Source organism: Poecile atricapillus, chromosome 5 (assembly GCF_030490865.1).
Source record: "Poecile atricapillus isolate bPoeAtr1 chromosome 5, bPoeAtr1.hap1, whole genome shotgun sequence".
In the NCBI taxonomy this organism is placed as follows: domain Eukaryota; kingdom Metazoa; phylum Chordata; class Aves; order Passeriformes; family Paridae; genus Poecile; species Poecile atricapillus.
In genome coordinates, this window is record NC_081253.1 from 1,649,944 (window position 1) to 1,672,885 (window position 22,942).

At 39.7% G+C, this 22,942-nt stretch overlaps 1 protein-coding gene across 2 annotated transcripts in view; it reads right to left on the reverse strand.

The window, feature by feature from the left end:
- RIF1 (replication timing regulatory factor 1) overlaps nucleotides 1-22,942 on the reverse strand; it is a 29,890-nt gene that overhangs the window by 3,479 nt on the left and 3,469 nt on the right. For both annotated transcript variants that reach the window (XM_058839228.1, XM_058839227.1), the window contains exons 4-29: nucleotides 22,518-22,648; nucleotides 22,004-22,098; nucleotides 20,151-20,340; nucleotides 19,390-19,482; nucleotides 19,168-19,306; nucleotides 18,003-18,154; nucleotides 17,219-17,336; nucleotides 15,901-16,074; nucleotides 15,535-15,645; nucleotides 15,243-15,305; nucleotides 14,472-14,572; nucleotides 14,153-14,239; nucleotides 13,366-13,439; nucleotides 13,073-13,253; nucleotides 11,492-11,599; nucleotides 11,062-11,211; nucleotides 9,366-9,465; nucleotides 8,422-8,686; nucleotides 7,362-7,404; nucleotides 6,865-7,067; nucleotides 5,592-5,691; nucleotides 4,997-5,140; nucleotides 4,505-4,647; nucleotides 3,733-3,822; nucleotides 3,600-3,654; nucleotides 399-3,023 (exon numbers count right to left, since the gene is read on the reverse strand). In XM_058839228.1, coding sequence (XP_058695211.1) covers nucleotides 399-3,023; nucleotides 3,600-3,654; nucleotides 3,733-3,822; nucleotides 4,505-4,647; nucleotides 4,997-5,140; nucleotides 5,592-5,691; nucleotides 6,865-7,067; nucleotides 7,362-7,404; nucleotides 8,422-8,686; nucleotides 9,366-9,465; nucleotides 11,062-11,211; nucleotides 11,492-11,599; nucleotides 13,073-13,253; nucleotides 13,366-13,439; nucleotides 14,153-14,239; nucleotides 14,472-14,572; nucleotides 15,243-15,305; nucleotides 15,535-15,645; nucleotides 15,901-16,074; nucleotides 17,219-17,336; nucleotides 18,003-18,154; nucleotides 19,168-19,306; nucleotides 19,390-19,482; nucleotides 20,151-20,340; nucleotides 22,004-22,098; nucleotides 22,518-22,648 — 5,735 coding nt within the window. The remainder of the gene's footprint in view (nucleotides 1-398; nucleotides 3,024-3,599; nucleotides 3,655-3,732; nucleotides 3,823-4,504; nucleotides 4,648-4,996; nucleotides 5,141-5,591; nucleotides 5,692-6,864; nucleotides 7,068-7,361; nucleotides 7,405-8,421; nucleotides 8,687-9,365; nucleotides 9,466-11,061; nucleotides 11,212-11,491; nucleotides 11,600-13,072; nucleotides 13,254-13,365; nucleotides 13,440-14,152; nucleotides 14,240-14,471; nucleotides 14,573-15,242; nucleotides 15,306-15,534; nucleotides 15,646-15,900; nucleotides 16,075-17,218; nucleotides 17,337-18,002; nucleotides 18,155-19,167; nucleotides 19,307-19,389; nucleotides 19,483-20,150; nucleotides 20,341-22,003; nucleotides 22,099-22,517; nucleotides 22,649-22,942) is intronic.

The following is a 22,942-nucleotide window of genomic DNA, read 5'->3' on the forward strand; positions in this document are numbered from 1 at the left end:
AAGGAGGTTTTAGAGTGGGAACTCAACCCAGCACAGCTCAGTCAATCTGAGGAGACAAAAAAATTCAGTTTGGAATCACTGAAGGTCTAGAATGACAAAGGAAATGTTTCAGCCAAGGCCAGACTCTGAGGATTCCCAAAAGAACCTCTCTGTACAACCCTGAGGATGCTGCTCCTGGATTTGCAGTGATCCAGGCAGCAGAACAGACTCTGGTGCTCTGTTTCAAAACAAAACCCCTCACAAAGCAAATCTGTCAGCACAAGTTTAGGTTCCAAAGCTAAACCTCATCTTTTCTCTAAGATTATTCACAATAGAAACCAGCAATTCAACACATCTGGAATGCCTGCAGATCCTCATCCCCGTTTTGCACCGAGTACCACACAATTCCCATGGAATACCTTATTGGCAGGGGACAGGGAATCATCCTCCTGGCTCCTCTTGACCCCTCTCTTCAGGATGCTGGTGGAGGGGGAGGCTGAGGGGGACCACGTGCAGCGGGCCTGGAGGCTGGTGGGGCTTTCAGCCACCTGCACTGAGGGATCCCCTTCCACCTTCAGAGGGGAATCCACACTCACATCTGCCAAGGCCACGTTTTCAGGCACTTTTATTTCAGTTTCCATCAATTCCTCCTTTATCTCCTGATCTGGAACAACACAAGTTTCTCCAGCAGAGTTCTCAGCTTCTCCTTTATCCTCCCCATTTTCTTCTAGCTCCTTCATCTCTTTTTCCTCAGGTTTGCTGTCAACACTCAGTTCCTCAGGCACCTCTTCCAGCTGTCCACTTTCATTTATTTCTTCCTTTTCTGCAGCTGCTGGTTCTTCCCCTTGGTCCCCTGAGTCCAGGCAGCTCTCCCTGGGCTCTCCAGGAACACTCTCAGGCAGAACCTGCTCTGTTTGCTCCTTCTGCTCAGCAGGTTCCTTTATTTCCTCCATGGACTCGGTGCTTTCAGCTGCTGAACCCTCTGGATTCTCTGCATTCTCCTCCTCCACCACCACCTCGCTTCCCTGCAGGTTTTCCACAGCCATTCCCTGGCTGTCCAAGCTGAAGGTGGTGGGTTCCTCAGGAGGGTGCAATGGAGTGCTCATGGCACACGGAGCCAGGGCCAAGCTCTCCTCCAGATCTGAGTGACCAGAAACATTCCCAGGTGTCTGAACTGGGGTGGTCTCAGGCTCCTCCAGCTCAGCAGCTTTCTCCTTTTTGGACTCAGTCAACTTTGATTCAGTCACCTGCTGCTTTGGTTTTTTAAAGCAGCAATCACAGCTCTTGATTTTTTTCACCCTTTTGCTTCTCTTGTTCTGACACTCAGGGCTTTGCAGAGAGGAGGGCTCAGCACCTGAAACATTTGCTGCTGCTGCTGCTGCACAGTCGCCTGCGCCGCTCTGCTTCTCCAGTTTGCTCTCCTCTGCTGCTCTCTCACCCTGCTCAGACACACAGGGGCTGCTCAGTGACTCCATGGACACGTCACCCTTGCTCTGCTCCACGCTGCTGTCCTGCAGAGCACCTGGGATCTCGGAGCTTCCAGGCCCCACAGCTTCTCCAGCAGCTGCAGGGATTTCCTGCTTTTCCAGGCCCCCTGGTTCAGCTGGCAGCGCAGCACTGGTGCTGACCTCAGCATCACCTTTCTTTGCCTCCAGTGCACTCTTACTTCCATCTCCCTGGGGAGATCCCTCAAGGCTCTGGCTCCCTGCCTGTCCCTCTTTCAATTTACCTTCCAGAGAATTGCTTCTACTCCTCACTTTCATGGGTTTTTTCTTCTTCGTGCTCTCCTCCTTGCCCTTAGAGCTGTCAGCCTCAGAGTTCTCTATGCTGGCCAGCAAACCTTGGGAAGATCTCCTGGTGTGGTACCGTGGGCGCTCCACCTTCTGCCCTGCTGTGCTGAGGCTTCCCTGACCTTCCTCCTCGGCCCTGGGGGAATCCTCTGCCCTCCTGCCACCTCTGCTCCCCTCCTCATCCAGGCCCCTGCAGGCAGCAGAGTCCTTGGAGCTCCGCTCCTCTGCCGCTCTCTCAGCTTGGCTGCTCTCTTTTGTGTTTTCTGTTGTTTTCCCAGGGATTCCTTTCTGCTTTTGGGATCCATCTCCTTTCCCCTGGGACAGTTTCTTCTGCCCAGCTTTCTCCTCCTCTTTCCTCCTGTCTCTCTTTGGGAGCCCATCCTCCTTGTCCTGGCTCCCCGAGGAGCTCTCCACGGTCTCGGAGCGTCTCCTGGAGGAACGCCGAAGCTGTTTCTGGTGAGGGGACGCTTGTGGCACCTGGCTGTCCTCCCCTGGGGCCTGCTCAGAGCAGCTGGTGGTGTCTGGGGGGGTGTTTTCTTTCGAGTCCATGTCCAGCCCCTGGGCCTTTTCCATCTCTGCCACTGCATCCTCGGCTTTCTGGATGTCTGCGTCCGTGGAGTGCAGCGCCTGGCGCTGGCTCAGCAGGATGTGCTCCACGTCCTCCAGCGCAGAGCCCAGCTCAGCGCTGCTGCTCTCCAGGCCCTCAGAGGCCAGGGACTCCCCCAGGCTGCTCAGGAGCTCGGATTTACCCCCCTGCAGCTCCATCCTGCTCTGCCTGCGCGTCACCCTGCGCGTCGCCGCAGCCCCCGCCTCGGGCTCCGCTCTCGGAGCGTTCCCATTTTCCTCTCCGCGTTTCTCTGCGTTAGCACCGGCCTCGCCGCCGCTGTTTTCCTGCCTGGCTGCATCGGGAGCGCTCCCAGCCAGCTCCAGCACAGAGTTCAGGGGGGCTGGGCTGAAGGGTCTGCTCTCTGCAGCCCCGAATTTCTCCAGGGTGATGAAGGACTGGCGCCGGCTCACGGGCTGGGGGGTGCCAGAGATGATGTCACTGGAGGCCGAGCTGTTGGTGGCATTTGAGGTGTCCTCCTTCTCTGCCGAGCTCTCCTGAGCAGCTGCTTCCACAGAACTTGTCTCCAATCCCTCTCCCATGGATGTTTCCTCTGGGATCATCTCGGCTGTCTCATTTTTGGCCTCCCCCTCGCTGCTGCAGGCTGGGCTCTCCTCTGAGGGACATCCCTCACTCCCTGCCTTTTCCTCCTGTCCCAAAAACATCAACAGCAAAACGAAATCAAATCCTAGGAATCAAATGAAATAGTTGTACTTGTCCTATGGATACAATAAAACAGTCAACTGTTACAAATATATATTTATTTCTGGTGCAGTGGACAATAACACACCCTCAAGGTTTTTCTAGCCACCCTTCCTCCAAATTATTTATTATTTGTGTTTTGACAGTTTTATAAAAGACACTTTTTAAAACCACTTCATCCCAAAGCAAAGAACCCCAAAAATGTCTGAAGTTGGGCTGTATTTTACCTGGTCTGATTGGCACTACAGTTAGCACAGCAGCCAAAAGGAATTTAGGATTTACAATCTTTACCCCAATAAAATACTGAGTGATCAGAAACTGCTCAGATAAACCCTCACATTTTGAAATCAAATACCCAATGATATTTATTCCTGTCAGGAATAAATGATATAAAGCAGAACCCAGCATTGCTGTGGTGTTAAATTTTCTCTCACTTGGTGCTGAGAATGGAAAACAAACCACAAAACCTCTCATCTTAGGGCAGAAACTCTGATTTTAATCACTATCAGACAATGGGAAATTACCTGAGGTTTGTCTGCAGTGTCTTCTTTGGCATTTTCTACTAAAGGTGGCACTTCCCTGAAAGAGAATTATTGAAATCAGTGCTGTTGCCAAAGGAGAAACCTTTAATGACCAGAATTGGGCATTTCTACTTACAAAGAATCTTCCTGGCTCTGGCTGTACTGGGAAAATGAGGTGGTGTCCTGGGATGCATCCAAGGTGTTGTACATGGCAGGAATATCAGCTCTGGAACAACACCAGGAATGGCAGTTTGGAATTTATTAATCTCCTTACAGCAGGGCCGGTATTTTCAGCTGTATTCAATCTTTATTTTTGGGGAATAAAAGCTGTGATTGGGACCCCACTCTGCAAAGAATTCACAGCCACCCAAGTCCTGCTTACACTGCTTCTGCTGCCCAAGCACAGAACACACTCCAATATTATTTTCTCACATTAAAAAGAGGATCATTCTAAAGATTCTTTTGCAATTAAGATGAGTCTTGGGAATATCCTAATTCCTGACATGCTGCAGACTCAAGAAATTATTTTTTTAAATTGTTTTACCCAATCTTTTCATTTCCATGATTTATGAAAAATGACAGCTTTTATTTCACAATGCAGTGAAATAAAAATTTTACTTGGTAGTGAGTCACCAAGTAAAAACCTGACCTCCAAATTCCCAAACCCAAACAGACTAGAGAGTGTGTACTTCATCAAAAGAGGAAAAGCAATTGCAAGAACCATTTGGTTGCTTTAAAACAGTAAAGTAAGGAACTCTCTCAGCTTTAAACTTAGTAACTTGTATGGAAGAACAGGACTTAAATTAACTGTGGTGGAGTGAGAAACAGCAACTGAAGTTAAGTCAAGCTTAACTCAGCTCCTCAAGGAATGACATTTCACATTAAGTTTAAAACAATAAATGACAGACCTCTTTGACCTAAGCACTTCTTTCTGATGTTCTGTCAATATTCTTGGTTTTGTTTCTGGAGGAATAAACACAAAATCAACAGATTTCTCCTCTTCCAGAGGCGTCTCACTTGTTGTCTTAGGAGATGAAAATTCTAGTTTTAACTGCAGAAAAGATAAAAACCCCAAATCCTGGGTTAGGAACAAGAGAGGAACTGAAAATCAGGAATTTCTGAAGGACATGACCTATCTCTGTGAGGGATGTGCCAACCTCAAAACCCACCAAAACCCAAATCTGTCACAACCTCCAGCCAGAGGGAGGAATGAGAGGTTTTTTCTGCCACCCTCCCACCTGGTCTGACCCCTCCCCAAAACTCAGCAGAGAATTCTGACAGGAATATTAAATCAGGCTGTGCTGGGCAGCCTAAGTTGGAAAGAAAAATGTTTCAGCATCCTGATTTTGTCCTGCAGATCCTGGATTTGATTCCAGGACACCTCTCTGGGAACACTTTACCTTTGCAGGTGTTGCTTGCACGTTGCTGGACTTGTCTTTGCCATCGTTTTTTGGTTCACTCATCTGTGCCAATATTGAATCTCGTTTCTGTCCCACCTTCACCTCCATCCCACTTATCTTTGCATCCAGCTGGGAATTTTCCATCTGTTCAGACAAAACCACACTGAATGCACTGTGGGAAGAAACTCCAAGCTCAAAAGCTACCCTGTGTTAATGTCTAGAATAAAACCATCCCACACTCGCAGATTTCCTCTAAATTATCTAGAAGACAACTTCAAAAATTAACTATTTCAAATAAATTCTTAGAATTGAAATTTATAATATTATATTATATTTATATTATTATAATATAGTTACTTATTAATTTATAATTAAATCATATTTTATTAATGTATTATTAATATTATATTTATTATATGCAGGAGCTGCTCAGAACCAGCTGAGTCTTTTGGCAGTGCTAACCCAGCCCAGTTTATCCATTCTAAACATGAAAACAATTAGATTAGGTCAATTAGATTAAATTCCTAAAAAACCTGGCCTTTCACTCCCTGCTGAACAATCCCACGAAATCCCAACATTTTTATTTAATTTTTACCATGTCAGAGAAGGGGCCACTGCACTCCTCAGACATCTCAACGCTTTCAAAACCAGGCAGCAGCAGAGGGATTTTCTTTTTGGCTTGGCTTAACACAGACCTGCTCAACAACAACAACAAAAATCATTTTAGATTTATGGGAGGGGGAAAGGTGCAGAAAAAGAGCAGTTTAAAGTTTAAATAAACTCTATTTTTATTAGTTTATTTATTTGGAAGTGAAGTTTATGTCATGTTTTTCCTCACTTAAATTTCCAATTAAAGAATTTCAGCAGCCCAACAGTTTAATGAATTCCCATGGGGCAGATTAATTTTAATTACTTTTTTACTGATTTGTGCTTTGTTGGAAACGATTTCTTCAGCTTTAGCAATTGAATTGGGACTAAGAAACAAACCAAAGAATATTTTATACACGATAAAAAGATCCCCCAGCTTGCACGAGGAACCAGAACGGTACGACAAAACTTGTGAGCTCTTCCTGTGATGATATTGTAATAAAAATAAATAATGTAAATATAATATAAATATAATATAAATATACTATAAATATAATAAACATAATATTAACATGGTATAATAAATGTAATAAGTATAATGCAATGTAACATAATATAGTATAGCATAATATAACAATATAGCATATAATAATTAATAACATAAATTACATTAATATTTAATTAATATTAAATAACATATTTTATATTTACATATGTTACATATATTATTTACATAATACAATATATAATATATTATATATAAAAATGTTATATAATATATATAATATATAATTATGTATAGTATAATATATTGTATATAATTATATAATATACTATATAATATATTAATATATATTATATAATATAATATATCATATATATAATATATATGGTGATGTAATTATACATTATATATAATTATATATAATATATATTATATTTTTTATATATTTTGTATTTAATTGTATCTAATTATATTAAGTTTATTAGATCCAATTATAATATATCCATTATTATTAATTGCAATTATTGACAATATATAATATAATACCCATATTACAGAATTGCTATGATTACAATTAAATATTTAATTATATTTTGTTATATTAATATATGCTATAATTGCTATATTATTATGATTAAATCTTTAGTTATGATAGATTTAATTACATTTATATATAACATAATGCATCAAAGTCATTATAATACTATTTAATGACATCATTATATTAATACAGCCCACAGAACAGTGTAATAAACAATAAAAACGTGTTTCTCACTTGAGTTGCTGTGGGTAGGTGAGGGAGGAGGCCTTGGCGAAGGTGCAGTTCCAGAGCTGGGCGCTCTGCTGCCGGATCTGTTTGTTCCTGTGCTGGAAGGCCACGCACAGCACGGGGCTGAGCTGCTGCAGCAGCTCCGAGTCACACCAGCCCGGGCAGTGGCACTGCAGGCACTGCAGGATCTCTGACAGCAGCTTCTCCAGCTCAGGGAGAACACAAAAACACAGCCTGTTGGTTTGTTTTTAATCTCAATTTTCAACTAAAATCTGCAATATTTGAATTTCAAGTCATTTTTAAATTTTATTATTATTACGCCTCGAAATGTCACATCCCATCAGTCCGAGAGCTGAGTGCTCCTCCCCACAAGGATTTAAAAATTAAATCTCTACCTTCATCACTCCTTTTTTGATTTTTATTATTTTTTTTAATACAGAAAAAATGGCAAAACTCTGCTGTTCCACATTTCCCCCAGCCCCTGATTTCTGTAGCAAACTTACCTTGTTGTTCAGATTGCTGTAGACTTTGGGTACCTCAGGGAGCCTGCCAAAACAAATTCAAATAATTCCTATTTTGCTGTCTCACTTATGCCAAGCATAAAAATGGAACAGATCATAAATTCCAGCACTGCACACTCATTTTAGTAACTTGATGGAATGGTCTCATTTGGGGATTAAACAATTAAACAATTTCCTGATGGAGTTCCTTAGATTATCTTTTAAATTCCATGGAAATGCTGACTTTAGGAGAAAAGTCTGTGGTAATTAGTACAAACTTAATGTTTTTCTTATAAATTAACTTCTAATTGCACTCTTAATGCTCTCCTTAAACACATTTCCCAGTGTTACATATAATAATATATAAAAATAAATATTTGCATTAAAAAACTAAAGTAGCACTAAGCAATTCCATCAACGAAGCAATTCTGTAGAAATAAATATATTCCATAGAAATAAATATATTCCATGAAAATTATATTCCACAGAAATAAACATATTCCATAGAAGTAAATATATTCCATATACAAAAAAAATTCCTTAGGTACAATTAGCCAGAAAAATGTGAGGAAATTGCATTTAATAATTTAATTTTTAAGCTGAAGAAGTTCCCAAATTTTTATTTGCTTCTACATGTCTTCTTTCAGAAATATTTATCCAACTTCTCCTTTATCAGGAATAAATCTTTAAAAAAATGATGCTCAGAAAAGAAACTTTTCCATTTCTATGAATAACTCCAAGAAAAAATGCTCAGGGAAAAAAGCACCAAACCAAGATTTTTCTTCTGCTTAAAAACTTCCTGGATTTCAGTGAGCATCAAGTAATTATCATAAATTTCCTAAAAAAATCTCAAGCAGTGGCCACTAGAAAATAAATTTCTATCAATAAATATATTAAATTACCAGCAGGTGGAAAGTAAACTTTTGAGCCTTGCAGAGATGCCAACAGAGTTACTCTGAAGGGATCAAAATTTGAAATACAGAGCTTTTTACAAGTCCTGCGAAGCCAGAGCTCCATCCCACACAACTCCAGAGTTTTTCCCAGCCATCCTTGAAATACTCACTTGTTTTTTTCAAAAAACACTGCCAAGGGCTTGGAAAAAATGGCAAATGTGGAGCCAATGAGTGAGGGCAGGGAGATGTGGCTGATGATGGAGTGCAGGGCAGCCAGCAGGGAAGGGCCCAGGGAAATCAGGGATTCCTCATGGATTTCCTGGGAGCTGAACTCGTGGAAGGAGTTCAGGAGCAGCAGCAGGAGCTTGAAGAGAGAGGCCAGTTTGCCAAGGGGCTCCTTCTTCTTCTTAGCCCAGTCTGTGGGTGTCTGGGGAGCTGAGAGTCAAAAATTAAAATTCAATTTTAATTTAAATAATTAAAAATTTGGGGTTTTTTTCCTTAACCAACATGCCTGACAACAAAAGACAGCTGAACTTTGAGCCTATGTGAGAGGCAGAATTTTGATTCCCAAACTAAATCTATATATAAATAGTTTAAAAATCTACTTAATAACTGAAACACGTTTTTATTGCAGAATTTGATCTGATTTCTGTTTTTCTTATTTGTATTTCTGGCTGTTCAGACTCTGCTTTTAAGGTTTTGAACAACTTGAAAATAAACAATGACCACTCCTCAGATCCACAAATTCTGGAACAGTGAACAGGAGGGAATGATAAATATAAATTTTTATTAGTTTATTTATTTGGAAGTGAAGTTTTCATGATGTTTTTCCTCACCAACACTTCCAATTAAAGCATTTCATTCTTTCAGCAGCCCCAACTCTGTATTTTACTACTTTAACCAACTCCCATGGGGCAGATAAATTTTAGCTACTTTTTTACTGAATTATGCTTTGTTGGAAATTGTATCTTCAGCTTTAGCAGTTGAATTGGGAATAGGAAACAAAATAAAGAACATTTTGTATACAATGACCCCTTGTCTTCTGTTACACTCTCATTTTTAACCAACTCTTGAGGCCACACACAGAAACCCCAAAAGAAAAGTGTTTCCTTACATCTATTTTTGGGCTGGAATTTAGTGCCATAGGGTGCAAAGTTGATGCAGTCAACCATGACTGACACAAGGTGGGTGAGACCTTCCAGCATGGAAAACTCCTGAGGAGGAAACAGAGATCAGCAGAAACAGAGATCAATCAGCAGAAACAGAAATCAATCAGGAGAAACAGAAACCAATCAGCAGAAACAGAAATCAGAAGAAATAGAAATGAGTCAGGAGAAATAGAAATCAATCAGGAGAAACAGAAATCAATCAGCAAAACCAGAAATCAATCAGGAGAAACAGAAATCAACCAGGAGAAACAGAAATCAACCAGGAGAAACAGAAAACATCCAGGAGAAACAGAAAACATCCAGGAGAAACAGAAATTAACCAGCAAAACCAGAAATCAATCAGGAGATACAGAAATCCATCAGGAGATACAGAAATCCATCAGGAGAAACAGAAATCCATCAGGAGAAACAGAAATCCATCAGCAAAACCAGAAACCAATCAGGAGAAACAGATATCAATCCTCAAAAGAGCAACAATGACAGAAAAAAACCATGTTGAGTGTTCAGGAGAGTAGAGAAACAACTTTTAATTAAAAAAATTATAAGTTTTTTGTTCTACATGATCAGGTCTAACTGATAAAATTCCATTTTAAATACACATTTACATTGAGGATGAGCTTCCCATTTGAATAATTAATAAATAGTGTCTAAAGCAGCAAACAGTGGCAGGCAGCTGGGAGAAGGGGTCACATTTAGGATAAATCAATAAAATTAAGGTTCAAGGGTCGCTCTGTGCTCAAGACCAAAGCCTGGTTGCCAGGAAAGTCATTACAGGCACAACAATAAAGTTGCCATTAACAATAAAAGCACGAATCATTTTTAGTGAATAGAAAAAGATGATCCAAGTTGCTTTTTTCCACTCTCAATCCATCCAAATTCTCCTCACTAAGCCCAAACTTGCTTTAAAAGGAGCACTGACACTGTGAGCTAAAAGAAGTTTCAATGTAACTTCACACAGAACTTTTTAAATTGTTTAAGTTTGGCTTATTTAGTAACTACTGGTTCTTGAAAGTGATGTTTATAACCAGGATACAGCAGCATCCAAGGTAAGTTACAATGATGCAATGCTCTCAATTCCAGGTTTTTTAATTCCATTTTTTTGTTTCTTTCACAAGATTTTCTTCCAAAGTGAACTTTAAGCATGAAGGATTTTATATCCCAAAGTAAATAAATGTTCATCCCCTTCCCTTTGTGGTGTGGGTTTGGGAATAGGCAATTTAGGTAACAAAAACACTGATTCTTTCAGAATCTCTCTTTTATACAGCTTTAGGAGTAAAATCCTTCAATTTTAGTGTACAAGGCTGGTGGTTCCATGTTCCTCCTTCCTAACAGCAGTGCCTGGGTTTGTTCCCTTTCACCTGGAAAAATCCCATTGACCACCACCATGACACTCATTAATCATTATTACAAATTAAAAGACAAATCTAAAATCTGCTTAACTATTTGATTATTTAAGCTTTCTAATTATTTTTTACTCCCTTCTTTCATTTCTCCACCAACTCCTGCCAGCAGAAAGAATTCTTCAAGCTTTAAGTCTCACCCAAACCACTCCACACGACGGAAATCACCGCGTTAGAATTTACAACACGTTTTTATATCTAATTTAGAAGAGATCTGCTAAATCATATGTTTTATACTCACTACTGGAGTTTCACCTTCTAGCCCAGATATTATTTTGGCACAAAGTTCTTCACAGCACAGGTTTTCTTCTGCTGTTGCAACCAGAGCAGCACAGCGAGCAAAAGCTCGATACAGGTCTGACCAAGAGCGCAACAAGGATTTCAAAGTTGGCTTTAACAACAGAGAGAAAAAGTTGATAAATATCAATATCTGTGCACAGAGTGAAAACTTGCTTTGTGTTTTCTTCTTCTGTCAAAACCTAGGGAATTCTTTAGGGTTTTAAGTTGGAGGTTTAGGGTTTTAAATCAATGGTTAGAATGTAGGTGTTGTACTGAGCCCCAAACCCAGCTGAGTGAACCCAAAATCAGCTCTGAGAGTTCAGAGATTTTAGAAATCCATATAAATAAATCCATATAAACGTTTTTAATTCATTTGATTAATTTGGTGTTACCTGTGGGAATCCCTGAGTGGGGAAAATGTGGGATACTGGCAGCAACAAAGCACTGTACACAGCACTGAAGTTGTGTTCCAGGGCGTCCCCCTGGTTCACCTCGTTATTCTGCAACAAGAAAAGAGTTTTATGGTTTAAGATTATTCGTTTCTTCAAACTTGTGAATACTTGGCTTATTAAGAAACAGTTTTTTCCACTTTTCTCCAAGGAGATTATCTCCTAAATAAGCTGGGAGAAGAGCTGCTGAAATCTGCTTTTTTAGAAGAGGAGTTTAAAGTTTATATAAACTAAATTTTTATTAGTTTATTTATTTATTTGGAAGCCTCCTCCCCAAATTTTGTCTCAAACCAGGCCTTTCATGAAGCTGCAAAATTGGGATGACAAACAAGGCTGTTCCTGATTCACTTCATCAATACAGTTTGAAATCGGGTATTCTGCTCTTTTTCAAGAGTTCAGGAGGATCCTGCCAGCAAAGGGTAAAAAGCTCTGAATGCCAAAATCCACTCCAGGAATGAAACCATTCTGTTAGGAAATGTCTGATGCATTTCTCACTTATTTCAGCTGCCAGAAATGATGACCACACTTAAGAGAATAATCCTGGAAAGGGCTGGGTTGGATCTTAAAACTCATCTCATTCCACACTTTCCTCTATCCCAGACTGTCCCAACCTGGCCTTGGACACTCCCAGGGATGTTCAAGGCACGGGAAGGCAAAGAAAGGTCACACAGCAAAGGACCATAAGGAAATGGTTGTTAATCAGGTTGTTGTTAATGAGGTTGTAATGAATTTTTTTTCTCCAGGTTGGGATCAGGCTCTGACTTGGCCACAGCAGCCCCTCCCTGAGCACTCTGAGAATCTGCATTACAGAGCCTGCAGCAGCAGCAATCATCTTCAGGGACATTTTGCTTCCTTGGACACCAAATTTTACATTTGCTGATCAATAACACAGATTGCAGGAAGAAAAAGCTTCTCTGGGAATTCTATTCCAGCTCCTCCCCCACCCCCCCAGCCAGGCATTCCCAATTCCCAATATCCCATCTGTCCCCAGTGGGAAGCCATTCCCTGTGTCCATGCTGCTGGAAATACTCACAGCACCTAAAACTTTCTTCATGAATTCTAGGATTTTTAAATCTAATGAGGATAAATTCCTTCAGCAACTCCTACATTACAATTAACATCTTTCTAGTAAATAAACTGCTAAATCTCTTCAATATTATCATTTATGTGGCTTTTATTACATTGAAGATGGCTAACATGAGTAAAACTCTGCTCTAATCACATCCTGAAAATCCCAGTCTGGGATTTATTTTATTTTCCCACCAAGCAAACCAACCCATGGTATTTATAAGTTATAAAATAACTTATTTAACAATAACTAACTAATAACTTTATTTATCAGCTCCTGCAGGGAAGCTTTCCACGTTTTTTACCAGCAGGATTATGCCAAGATACCTAATTTCAGTATCACTTCAAGACATGGAATTCCTAAAAAAAATTCAGATAAATGCTCAGCAAAGTTCTCCTGTGGGGTTCTGGGAGCTGGGAAGAGAACCAAAAACCACTGATTAAGGAATTAATTACCTGATTAATCCACTCAGTCAGAGGATTAACAACAATACTCCACATCCTCCAGAGGTGCTCCTTGTTGCCCACCTGCTGTGCACTCTGATCAATGACACAGAGCACAGACTCACTGAAAGCCAGGGCAGAGGTGGGCCCAGACAGGGCAAAACCCACCAGAGTTTCCAGAATCCCAAAGAATCTGGGAAAGGAAATTCCACAGGTAAGAGATTTTTTTGTTGTTTTTTTTTTTTTTTTTCCAGCTGAAATTAAGAGGACAAAAAAAATACAAATTGTGTGGTATTTCCACGTACCTCTCATCTGTCACACAGCATTCCAAGAGATTATTATGGAAAGGCAGCTGGATTAGAAACAAAGCTGGAGTTCCCTTGGGAGAAAAATTGAAGAGGTTAAAACAACATTGATCAAATGAAATGGCTGCCTCACCTCCACAACTATTTATTATTTATTATTATTGTGTTTAACCCTGAGCCAGAAACTCACAATTATTCAAAGTTGTCCAAAATTGTCAATTCTAACACTTAAACATAAAAAGGGAGAGAAAACTATAAATAAAATACATTACATAACTGTATATATATATTTGAGAAACAAACTGAATTTTTAAACTTACTTTTTTTTTAAAAGAGTAAGAGGGGAAACTGGAAACCCAAGATGCTGCCAGACCCTGGTATTTGATTATTTCCAGGTTACAGCAAGAGATCTTTTGGGCAACTTCTGTTCAAATCTAACACAAATATTTAATATCTGCCAATTCAAACTAGGAGCACACTCCTTCCTATTGGTCTGCTCCTCTCCAATCAGAAATCCCCCAAATTCTGCATAATTTCAGCCTTTTTTAACAGTTTTTTGTGATTATTTTCTAAATATTTTCTCTGTTCCTCCCTTCTGATGCAGCACACAGAATATGATATTCACTAATGAAGACCAGCCCTCTATCTGCAGGAACTTCATTAACTAGAGACAATTAAACCACTCCTCAGAAGTGAGGCCACCAAACCAAATCTGTGGAATATGAAATAATTTGGCTTCCCAATACTTTTCAGCATTAATAAAGTCCCAGAATTAATTCAGACTTACATTTAAAAGATCCATATCAGCAACTTGATAAGCTGGGGATCCCAACACTTTGGAAGGCAACTCCTTGACAGTGATATCGATGAGAGACTAAATAAAAGAAGAGAAAAAAAAAAACAAAACGTTAAAATATATTTTTTTCCAAGGGTTCAAATATTTTAAGCAACACCACAAATAAAAGCAAAATTGAAATTATTCCCTTCAGTTAAAATCCAAAAAGAATTCCAACCAAAAGGTCTCCAAAGTGTTTTTTTGAAGCACAGGAGAACCACGCAGCCAATTCTGCTGCTAAATCTGGAAATGCTTTTCAAGAAAAACTTACCAATATCTTCTGTACAGGCAGAGAATTTGATCTCACGGTGTTTTTTAAGGCCTGGAGTAACATGGTCAGTATTTCTGAGCCTTGCTTTTCTTTTTTATTTCCTGGAATAAAGAAAATTCCCAGTGAGAGCAGAACAGTCACTCTGAGCATCATTCAAACTTTTAGTGCAAAAGCAAAAAAAAAAATTCTGTGTAAATTTGTAAAAATTTACCAAATACTTCAGAGATTCAGTGCCAATTCTGCTCAGAACATAAATGAAATCTCAAAGTTGAAATAAAAACCTCCAAGTTTAATTAGGAAATGGAAACACCTTTGTTTCATTAAGGATTTGAATTCTGATATGTTGAAGTTGTGGAATTTTGTATTCATCCAAAGAATGATTCTTCATTTTCTGTTTGGTTTGCAATATTAAAGTTTGTATTATTAAGAATATTTTGGACTTTCTTCAGGACCTTCCTTGGATAAAGGACATTTTTTAAATAGGAAACAACTTTTATACATCTGCAGACACTACAGTTTACTGTGAAACAGAATTTAAATTAAGAAAAAAAGGCACCAGAGTCAAAAACTTTTAATTTTTTGTCTCCATTCCTCAATACTAAAGACTTGAGAAGGGGTTGTTTTTCTTTTGAAATTGCATTAAAATAGAACAGAATTACTGATTCAGACTAAACCCAAGCAATGAAGCACCAACAATTTGTGGTCTAGTTTAAAAATAAACCACCTCTGACTGGTGAGCAATGCCAAATTAAATAAAATTACCCTTTTTACCTGCTTCAATTGCTGTCTTTACATATCCATTTATGTCCTTCCAGATAACATTCAGCAAACAATCTGCAAGGTAACAACGGTTTTATTCAGTTTGCAATAAAAACATTCAACAAAACTGCAGCTAAAATACAAATTGTGTTTAAGGACAGGTTTTGATTTAAGCCAAAACTCAAATTTCAATGCAAGTCAGACCAGTTCTACTTTTTATAACATCAGGATATCACACAAAGTGCTGATTTCTTATGTTTCCCTTGCCCACTTGATTTCCCAAGAAAATGTTTAAATTTCTTACCAGGAACTTCTTTTCCAATGGCAACAAAGCCATCCTGAACAGCATTTATCAGAGTGCTGGCATGCTTACAAAAAAAAGAAGGGCTGCTGATCAGTGGGTACTGCAGAGGCTCTGCAAGAACAAAAAAAAACAAACCACATTCCATAAACCTGTTAGTTTGCTGTTTACTGGGAAAATAAGCTGTAAAAACAATCAAGTATTTGTGTATTTACAGCACTTTTAAAATCAAAATGTCTTAAAGATGACAACACTTAAAAATAATTTTACACTTACGACTTTAAATCATTTCATTCCGACAAGATTTGTGATTGTGCAAATACATTTATTTAAAAATAAATATATATATAAAAAAAAACCCTCATCTACCTAAACTAAGCACGAGTTTGTTTTGCTTAGCAAAATCCACCACTTGTGGTCCCATGAGGAAGTGGAGCAGCATTTCAATTCCCAGGAGCTGGATGGAAGGGAAGAGCACCACTCCTGCTGTGCTGCTGTTCAGCGCCATCCTGGGCGTGCCCGGGCTCACAAATGGGAAAGGACCTGAGGGAGAGGACAGAAATCAGTCTCACATTCCAGGGAAAAACACCAAATTCCCCAGGAAAAAGACAAATCATGAAGTGGTGCTGGCTGAAAGGCAGCTCTGACAGGCCACCTTTCTCAGCTAAGTGGGGTTTGCCATCACAGCCATATTTTATCCATGTTTATCTACCCCAAAATTGTAAATTCTGGGAGACCACATTTTATTTTGGCCCCACAAATCTCCATGGAAGCTGTGGTTACACAGTCACTGAACTCTTGTTGTAGAAATCTGCTGCTACAGAACAGTTTCCATTGGAAATTGTCACCTGGAATAAAAATTTAAGAGGTCTTGGCAAAATAATTTTGATCAACTCAGCTGTGATCTCCCAGGACTAAGATAGGAACACGGGAAACTCCCCAAATCCAGGATATCCCTAATTACAGCAGAATTAATTCTCCTAATTAAAGAGAATTCTCCTCCTAAAAGAGGCTCCTAATTACAGCAGAACAGAGTGGCACAAGCCATGGATGCCAGGCTTCCAGAAGGGGAAGAAAAACCAGGAGTTCTTTACTGGGTATTTAGATACAAAGCTCAAATAGATGTGGTTTCACATGTAGTTAAAGGATTCAAATTCTTGATGGATCATCATCACTGGGCAGGGTTAGATGGGATATTGGGAAGGAATTCCTGGCTGAGGGGGTGGGGAGGCCCTGGCACAGGGCTTGGAGGAACCTGGGGTAGTGGGAGGTGTCCCTGGATGAGCTTTAAGGTCCTTTCCAACCCAAACTATTCCAGGATTCTCTACTATTCAGGCAGAAACTAAAAATGCCACAGGAATAAAAGGGCACATATAAATAGCACATATATTAATAAATGAAAACTAAGATTTCAAACCAGAGCTCCCTTGCAGCAATTCAAGACATTAAAACTGGTCCTCAAACTGTGATTGGCACCATTTTTTAAACTTTAAAAAATGACTGCAACAGCCTCATTTTACCCAATATAAATCACAACCTCTGAGCCCTGCAGTGACCACAAAGAAAAATCCCTCTGTTTTCAAGAGCAATAATTACAAATGAAAAAGCAGAAAGGTGAGAAACAGAACAGATGAGTCTCTGCACCTGAAATGCAGCTGGAAATTTCAACAGGTTGATGTTTCAGTACCTGATTTCTGCCCAGGGGTTGCTGAGCCCAGGCTGGGGTTGCTGGGGCGTGAGGGCGTTCCTGGGAATGCAGCAGCAGGATCCACACTCAGGGTACTTTGGATTAATGGGACACAAACCTGCAAAGGGATCCCAGCAACTGCTAAAACACGTGCAAGCCATAAAAAAACTCATTTCAAATATCACAGACTGGGCTGTTCTTCACAAATCAAGAGTTTCTGGGTACTTATAATGAATTAAAATGTTTAATCAAACAAAAATTCCTGCTGGGTGCAATATATTTTAATAGCCCTAAGAAAATCCTTTTTCCTCCCTTTACTCCCATGTTGAGGATTAATTTAATGAAATGCAGGTGTTGAACAGAAACAGGTCCATTCCACTTACAATGTGACTAGGAATGAAACAACATCATTTTTCTTTCTATCTTCCTAAATATTTATGGATTTTTTAATCACTTTTCCCATGGCAGCCTTTTCCAAGCCCACACTTCCTTAGTGAAAGGAGAAAAGAGCTTTTATTTCACAGATTTATAATCCATGACTGCACTCAGGGGACATTTTCAGAGATGCTCACAGGACATTCCCACACTCTCCCCAATATTTTGGGGCTGTGAATCCCAAATATTCCTTCCACACAATCTCTTAAGTCACACACAGGGACAAACTGGTTCCTCGAGGGAGTTTGATTTCAGCACCAAAGCAGAAAAGGGATGAAGCAGGAATATTTCCCAGCACTCAGAGCAGCCTGAGCTGCAGAGGGATCAGGATTATTGTCACCTGTGTTACCTGTTCAAAGTTTGAGGGCAGGTGGGGTCCCAGTCTCATCAGTAAATACCACCACACCTCCAGCTTGGTCAGTGCCAGAGCCTCTGTCCTCACGTGGATGGAGCTCAGGGGCTGCATCAGCAGCTTCAGCCTTTTAGCACTGCACAGGATGTCTGGGAGAGCAAAAAAGGTGCATTTATTTCATACAAATAATTAAATCACATTACAGAGAAATTTCATTAAAACCATCACGCTTTTTCCTAATGTATTTTAGCTTCTAATTCAATTATTGGGAATTTGCAAAACTCGACCACACCAACCTTTCAAGTTCTCTTACTGCTCTAATTATTGCTTAGAAAAATCAAGTATTTCCTTGCAACACCAAGATTCAAATTAGATTTTCTGAATTCCAGCCTGACCCTGTTTGAGAAGGGAGGTTGGATCCAACCTGACCCATTTTGGGATTCTGTGATAAAGAGAAGAAATTCCCTCCTGCTTGCTCTGTTAGGTCCCAACTGCTCCAGGGAAAGGAAAACCAAACCCTGAGTTTTCTCTTCAGAACATAGAGAAGCACAATCAAGGTAAAAAAACATATTGTATTTTGACACAGGGTAGACTAAAAACCTGTCCAGATCTAGGTTACACCTTTAAAACAACTTCTTTTAACAAAAAAAAGTTTAAAAATCCTGAAGTGTTGCCTTTCTCCAGTTAAGCCACACCATCCAAAATAAAATACACAGCTATGTATGTATATATATGTTTTACTCTCTATTTATATGTTTTACTCTCTATTTATTTATTCCTCTGTATTGCTGTTTGGATCAACTACAGCACTACAGAACAGGATTTACTAATGTTATTCTATTTCTTCTTATTATTCTTATTCTATTTATTATTTTATTCTATTTCTAGCATTCCCAGCAGGAAAATTAGGGTAGAACAAATGATCAAACTATCACCTTGCCTCAAAGAGAAAACAAAACAAGAAAAAAACCAACAAAGAAACCCCAAAACTTTAATTTTAGCTGTGCCTACACACAATGAATTTTTATGCATCATTATGTGGATATCCAGAGTACACAAATAATGCACTGACCACTAACAGAATATTTTTTTCCAGTTATGTATTAAAATAGGCAAAACAGGTCAGGTTAATTTTTAATTAATTTTTTTTTTTTTAATCTACCTGGATTTAGAGCAAAGTTATCAATGAGGCTCTTCCATGCAATGAAGGCAATTTTCTTCACCACTGGGGATCCACTGCGGAATCCCAGCTCCTCCAGCTGCAGCAGGGAGTTGATGAAGCTGCCACTGCGATGCAGAGTCTGAGCAGGAAGAAATTCAGAATTAAAAGAGGTTTTTGCTGTTAAAAACTCATTTTCTGAAGATTTCTCACCTTTCTGCTTACCTTCCCAAGCAATCTGACAAACAGGGGCCACAGCTTTAACACGAAGGTTTCGTTCTTTGTAGAAAACAATTTCTGAAGTTCGGAAATTAATTTCTGCAGACAGAAAGAAACAGGATTTCTACAAGAAATAGATTAAAAACACTCTAAAAATGACACTCATACCAATGTCTGGGGACACAACCAGCCTGTTTCTACATCAGAGGGATTTCATTCATTCATTACCACCTGATTCTCTTTTTAGCTGCAATTTATGGCTGTTGTTCTGACAGTGGCAACCAACAAAGCAAAATCCACTTCTTCAAATATTTGCACTTCCTCCAACTCCAAAGGCAAAACACACCCTGACCCCAAAACACCACCTTGGCTGGTTGGGTTTTTTGGGTTTTTCAGCAGAAAATAAGGCAAAATAAATAAGCCAAGTAAGCCCAGGGCTGGAAGTGAAGATGAAAAGCTTTATCAAAAACACCAAGGGGCTGCTGCAGCACAGGACAGGGAACTTTAAAGGATGTGGAAAATGCTGAGTATCCTCTGCTTTCCTGCCTCCATCCCCACTCCCAGGCCTCCAAATTCTGCCTCCCATCCCCTTTGTTGCCAGGCACTTTTTTGCTGTGGTCCTATATCCACATTTCCATTTATTTTTTTTTTTTCCATTAAAACAACTGGCATCAAGAAGGTGCTGTCAATGCACAGGAAATCAGATGAGTGCCCCCCAACACCCCCCAAGTGCTCCTGCTGCCCAAAATCCCAGCATTGTCACTCACTGTGGTCATCAGGTGCTCGGTGACAGCTGCCACCTCCTGCTGCTTCTGCAGGAGCAGTGGCATTCCCATCTCCAGGGCAGTGGCACCTCTTAACTGCACTTTGTGAGCTGAGTGGACAACCAGGGGGATGATCAGCTTTGCCCACCTCACAGCCTCTTCTCCCATCTGGGCTGGAGTTTGCTCCATTAAACTGGATCAAAAAAAACCAAACAACCCAAAAAAATAGGGATTACAGATCTCCAACAGCCAGCTCAGGCACTCCAGTTATCTTTATACCATCAATAAGTGCTCTAATTCAATCTGTGATTTATAGGAAAATATTCCAAAAGTTTTTAATCAATTGTCTTTTGAGGTTGTGTTAAAACTGCAGAGTTCAAGTGGTATTTCAGATAAACCTCTCCAAAAGCACAACAGCCTGACTCTGTCCCTTCTGTTTTATCACAACTATTTGGAAAAAGGAGCCTGACAGGAATGCACAATGCCCAAGGAGAGTTTGGCCATGAACCATCCCTGGGAATTCCCAGGAGCCCAGGCAGCTCCAAGAGAGCTGGGAACAGCTCCCAGCAGCTTTTGGAAAAATCCCAAGCCAGGTTTGCACAAACTCCATGAACACTGATCTGCTCAGAGCTCTGATTTTATCCTCCTATTCCCAAACTATTAGAGCACACTGTGATGAAATTCCACACGTTTCCACCATCCCACACACACCAAAAAACGTGCAGAAATGGGAATATCTGGCATCTATTCAAGCTAGCCTGTATCTAGAAATCCTGGAATTTTGTGAAGTCCCCCTTTTCCCCAGGAAAGTCAAATCCCCATCCCTACAGTTTATGGAGAATTTGCTGTAGTAAGGAAAAGTTCTGCCTTTCAAGTAATTTTATTAAAGCCAGAGGACAAGAACCGTTTAGAATAATTATTTAAAATTAATTTGCAGCTCAAACCAGATGCCAAATAAGAGAAAAACTTAAAAACGAGTAAAGATACGAGCTCAACGTGTTTACTAATACAGAAATTAAATTAACACTAAGTAAAGATTAAATTTGAATGTTTTAGTTGTGCTGAGCAGAGCAATGGGCTCACAGTGATGGTCCTAAAAAGTCACCTTTGTAATTAAAAAGGAAATTCAACAGTTATAGGAAACGTTGCACTAAAATGTGTTACCAAGGGGATATTCTTAAATAAGATAGTTTATATTTATAAATATTAAATTTATATTTAATAATTAATTAATATTAATTAATTTAATATTAATATTTAAACAGCAGTAAATTTCTCAAGTGGGCAGGTTCTGGAAACAAAATGTAAGAACATGACTAGGGAAGTACAGGTGAGGGTTGGGAAATAATTCCTAAAAAGCCATGAGATATGCAAGCAATATTGTCTAATTTCTGCATCAGAATGATTATATTATTATTATTAAGGTAATATTTTGTAATGATAATACACAAAACAGTGCAGCTGCTCCCCAGTTCCCACTTGGGCACAATTCCATGGAATATCCCCTGGCCAGTTGGGATCAGCTGTCCCAGCTGTGTCCCCTCCCAGTGTCCCCAGGGGTGGGGTGAGAAGCTGCCAAGTCCTTGACTTAGAGCAAACACTGCTCAGCAAGAACTAAAACACCCCTGGTGTTATCAACATTATTCCCATCCCAAATCCAAGCCACAGCGCTCAGCCACCACCTCTGGCCCAGTCCAAACCAGGGTAAAACACTGGAGAACAATCCTTAACATAATCAACAACTCAAGGAGCATTGAAGTTTATTTTTCTTTAGTACTTTTAGTGCCACTAAGGTTTTGTATGAAGAGTTTCCCCCTCGAATAAAGGATGAGAGCTGAATGTTGCAGAGCACTCACCGTATAATGACGTTAAGTGCTTCATATTCAACCACAACAGACTGAACTTCTCCTTTAGTCAGGATTGTTTCCAGGGTAGAGAGAATACTGGACACCTGAGGAAACAAGAGAACAGCACAGTGAGCACCCAGATATAAATAATTCCAAAAGAATTGTGATTTTCCAGGATTGTGTTTGGATTATGGCAGGTCTCATTTTCAAATGGAATATTCACAACCTTTCTCCCCTCTGATATTTCATTGCTTTTTGAACTGCTCACATTGCAGCTTTCCCCTCAAGGAAATCAATAATTTCTGGCTCAGGATTTCCAAGATTTGATGCTGGGCTGTCAGGTTTGATGGGAAATAACCTCTGGATTCAAAAGCTACTGAGAGTGACAAAGAATTTGCCTCCTCTCCCTTGGAAATGACAGCACCAAAATGTAAAATGAAGAAACTCAACATCTTTTTAAGCACTTCTGAAGCCTCCTCTCTGTGAGAAACGAGGCCACCAAAAGAAAAGTGAAGAAACTCACCTCCTTTTTAACAATTTCTGGAGGAAATGCCTGCTTAGAGATGACCCAAAGTGCCCGAGTGCGAGTGTTTTTGTCTGAGGATTTGACAGCGATGCTGTTCACTGCTGCCAGCAAGTCCTGGATTTCAGTGCCTGCAAGCAGAACACACAAATCCTCAAAACCCTCTTCAACACATTCCAGGTCATTCTGTCACTTAAATTTGCCCAGGATCCATTCAGTTAAAAGTACCAATGGTTTAATGTCTTAAACATCACTTTGGAGTAATTTCTCTCCTACTAAAGTAGCCAAAAAGGTGAAAATGTAATTATATACTAATACTAATAATGCAGTGTATCTGTATTACCTATATAAGAATCCGTAAAATTAGAAATCACCTTGAGTTATATACACCTGAGCTAAAGATTAAGTATTTAATTACCCAAAAC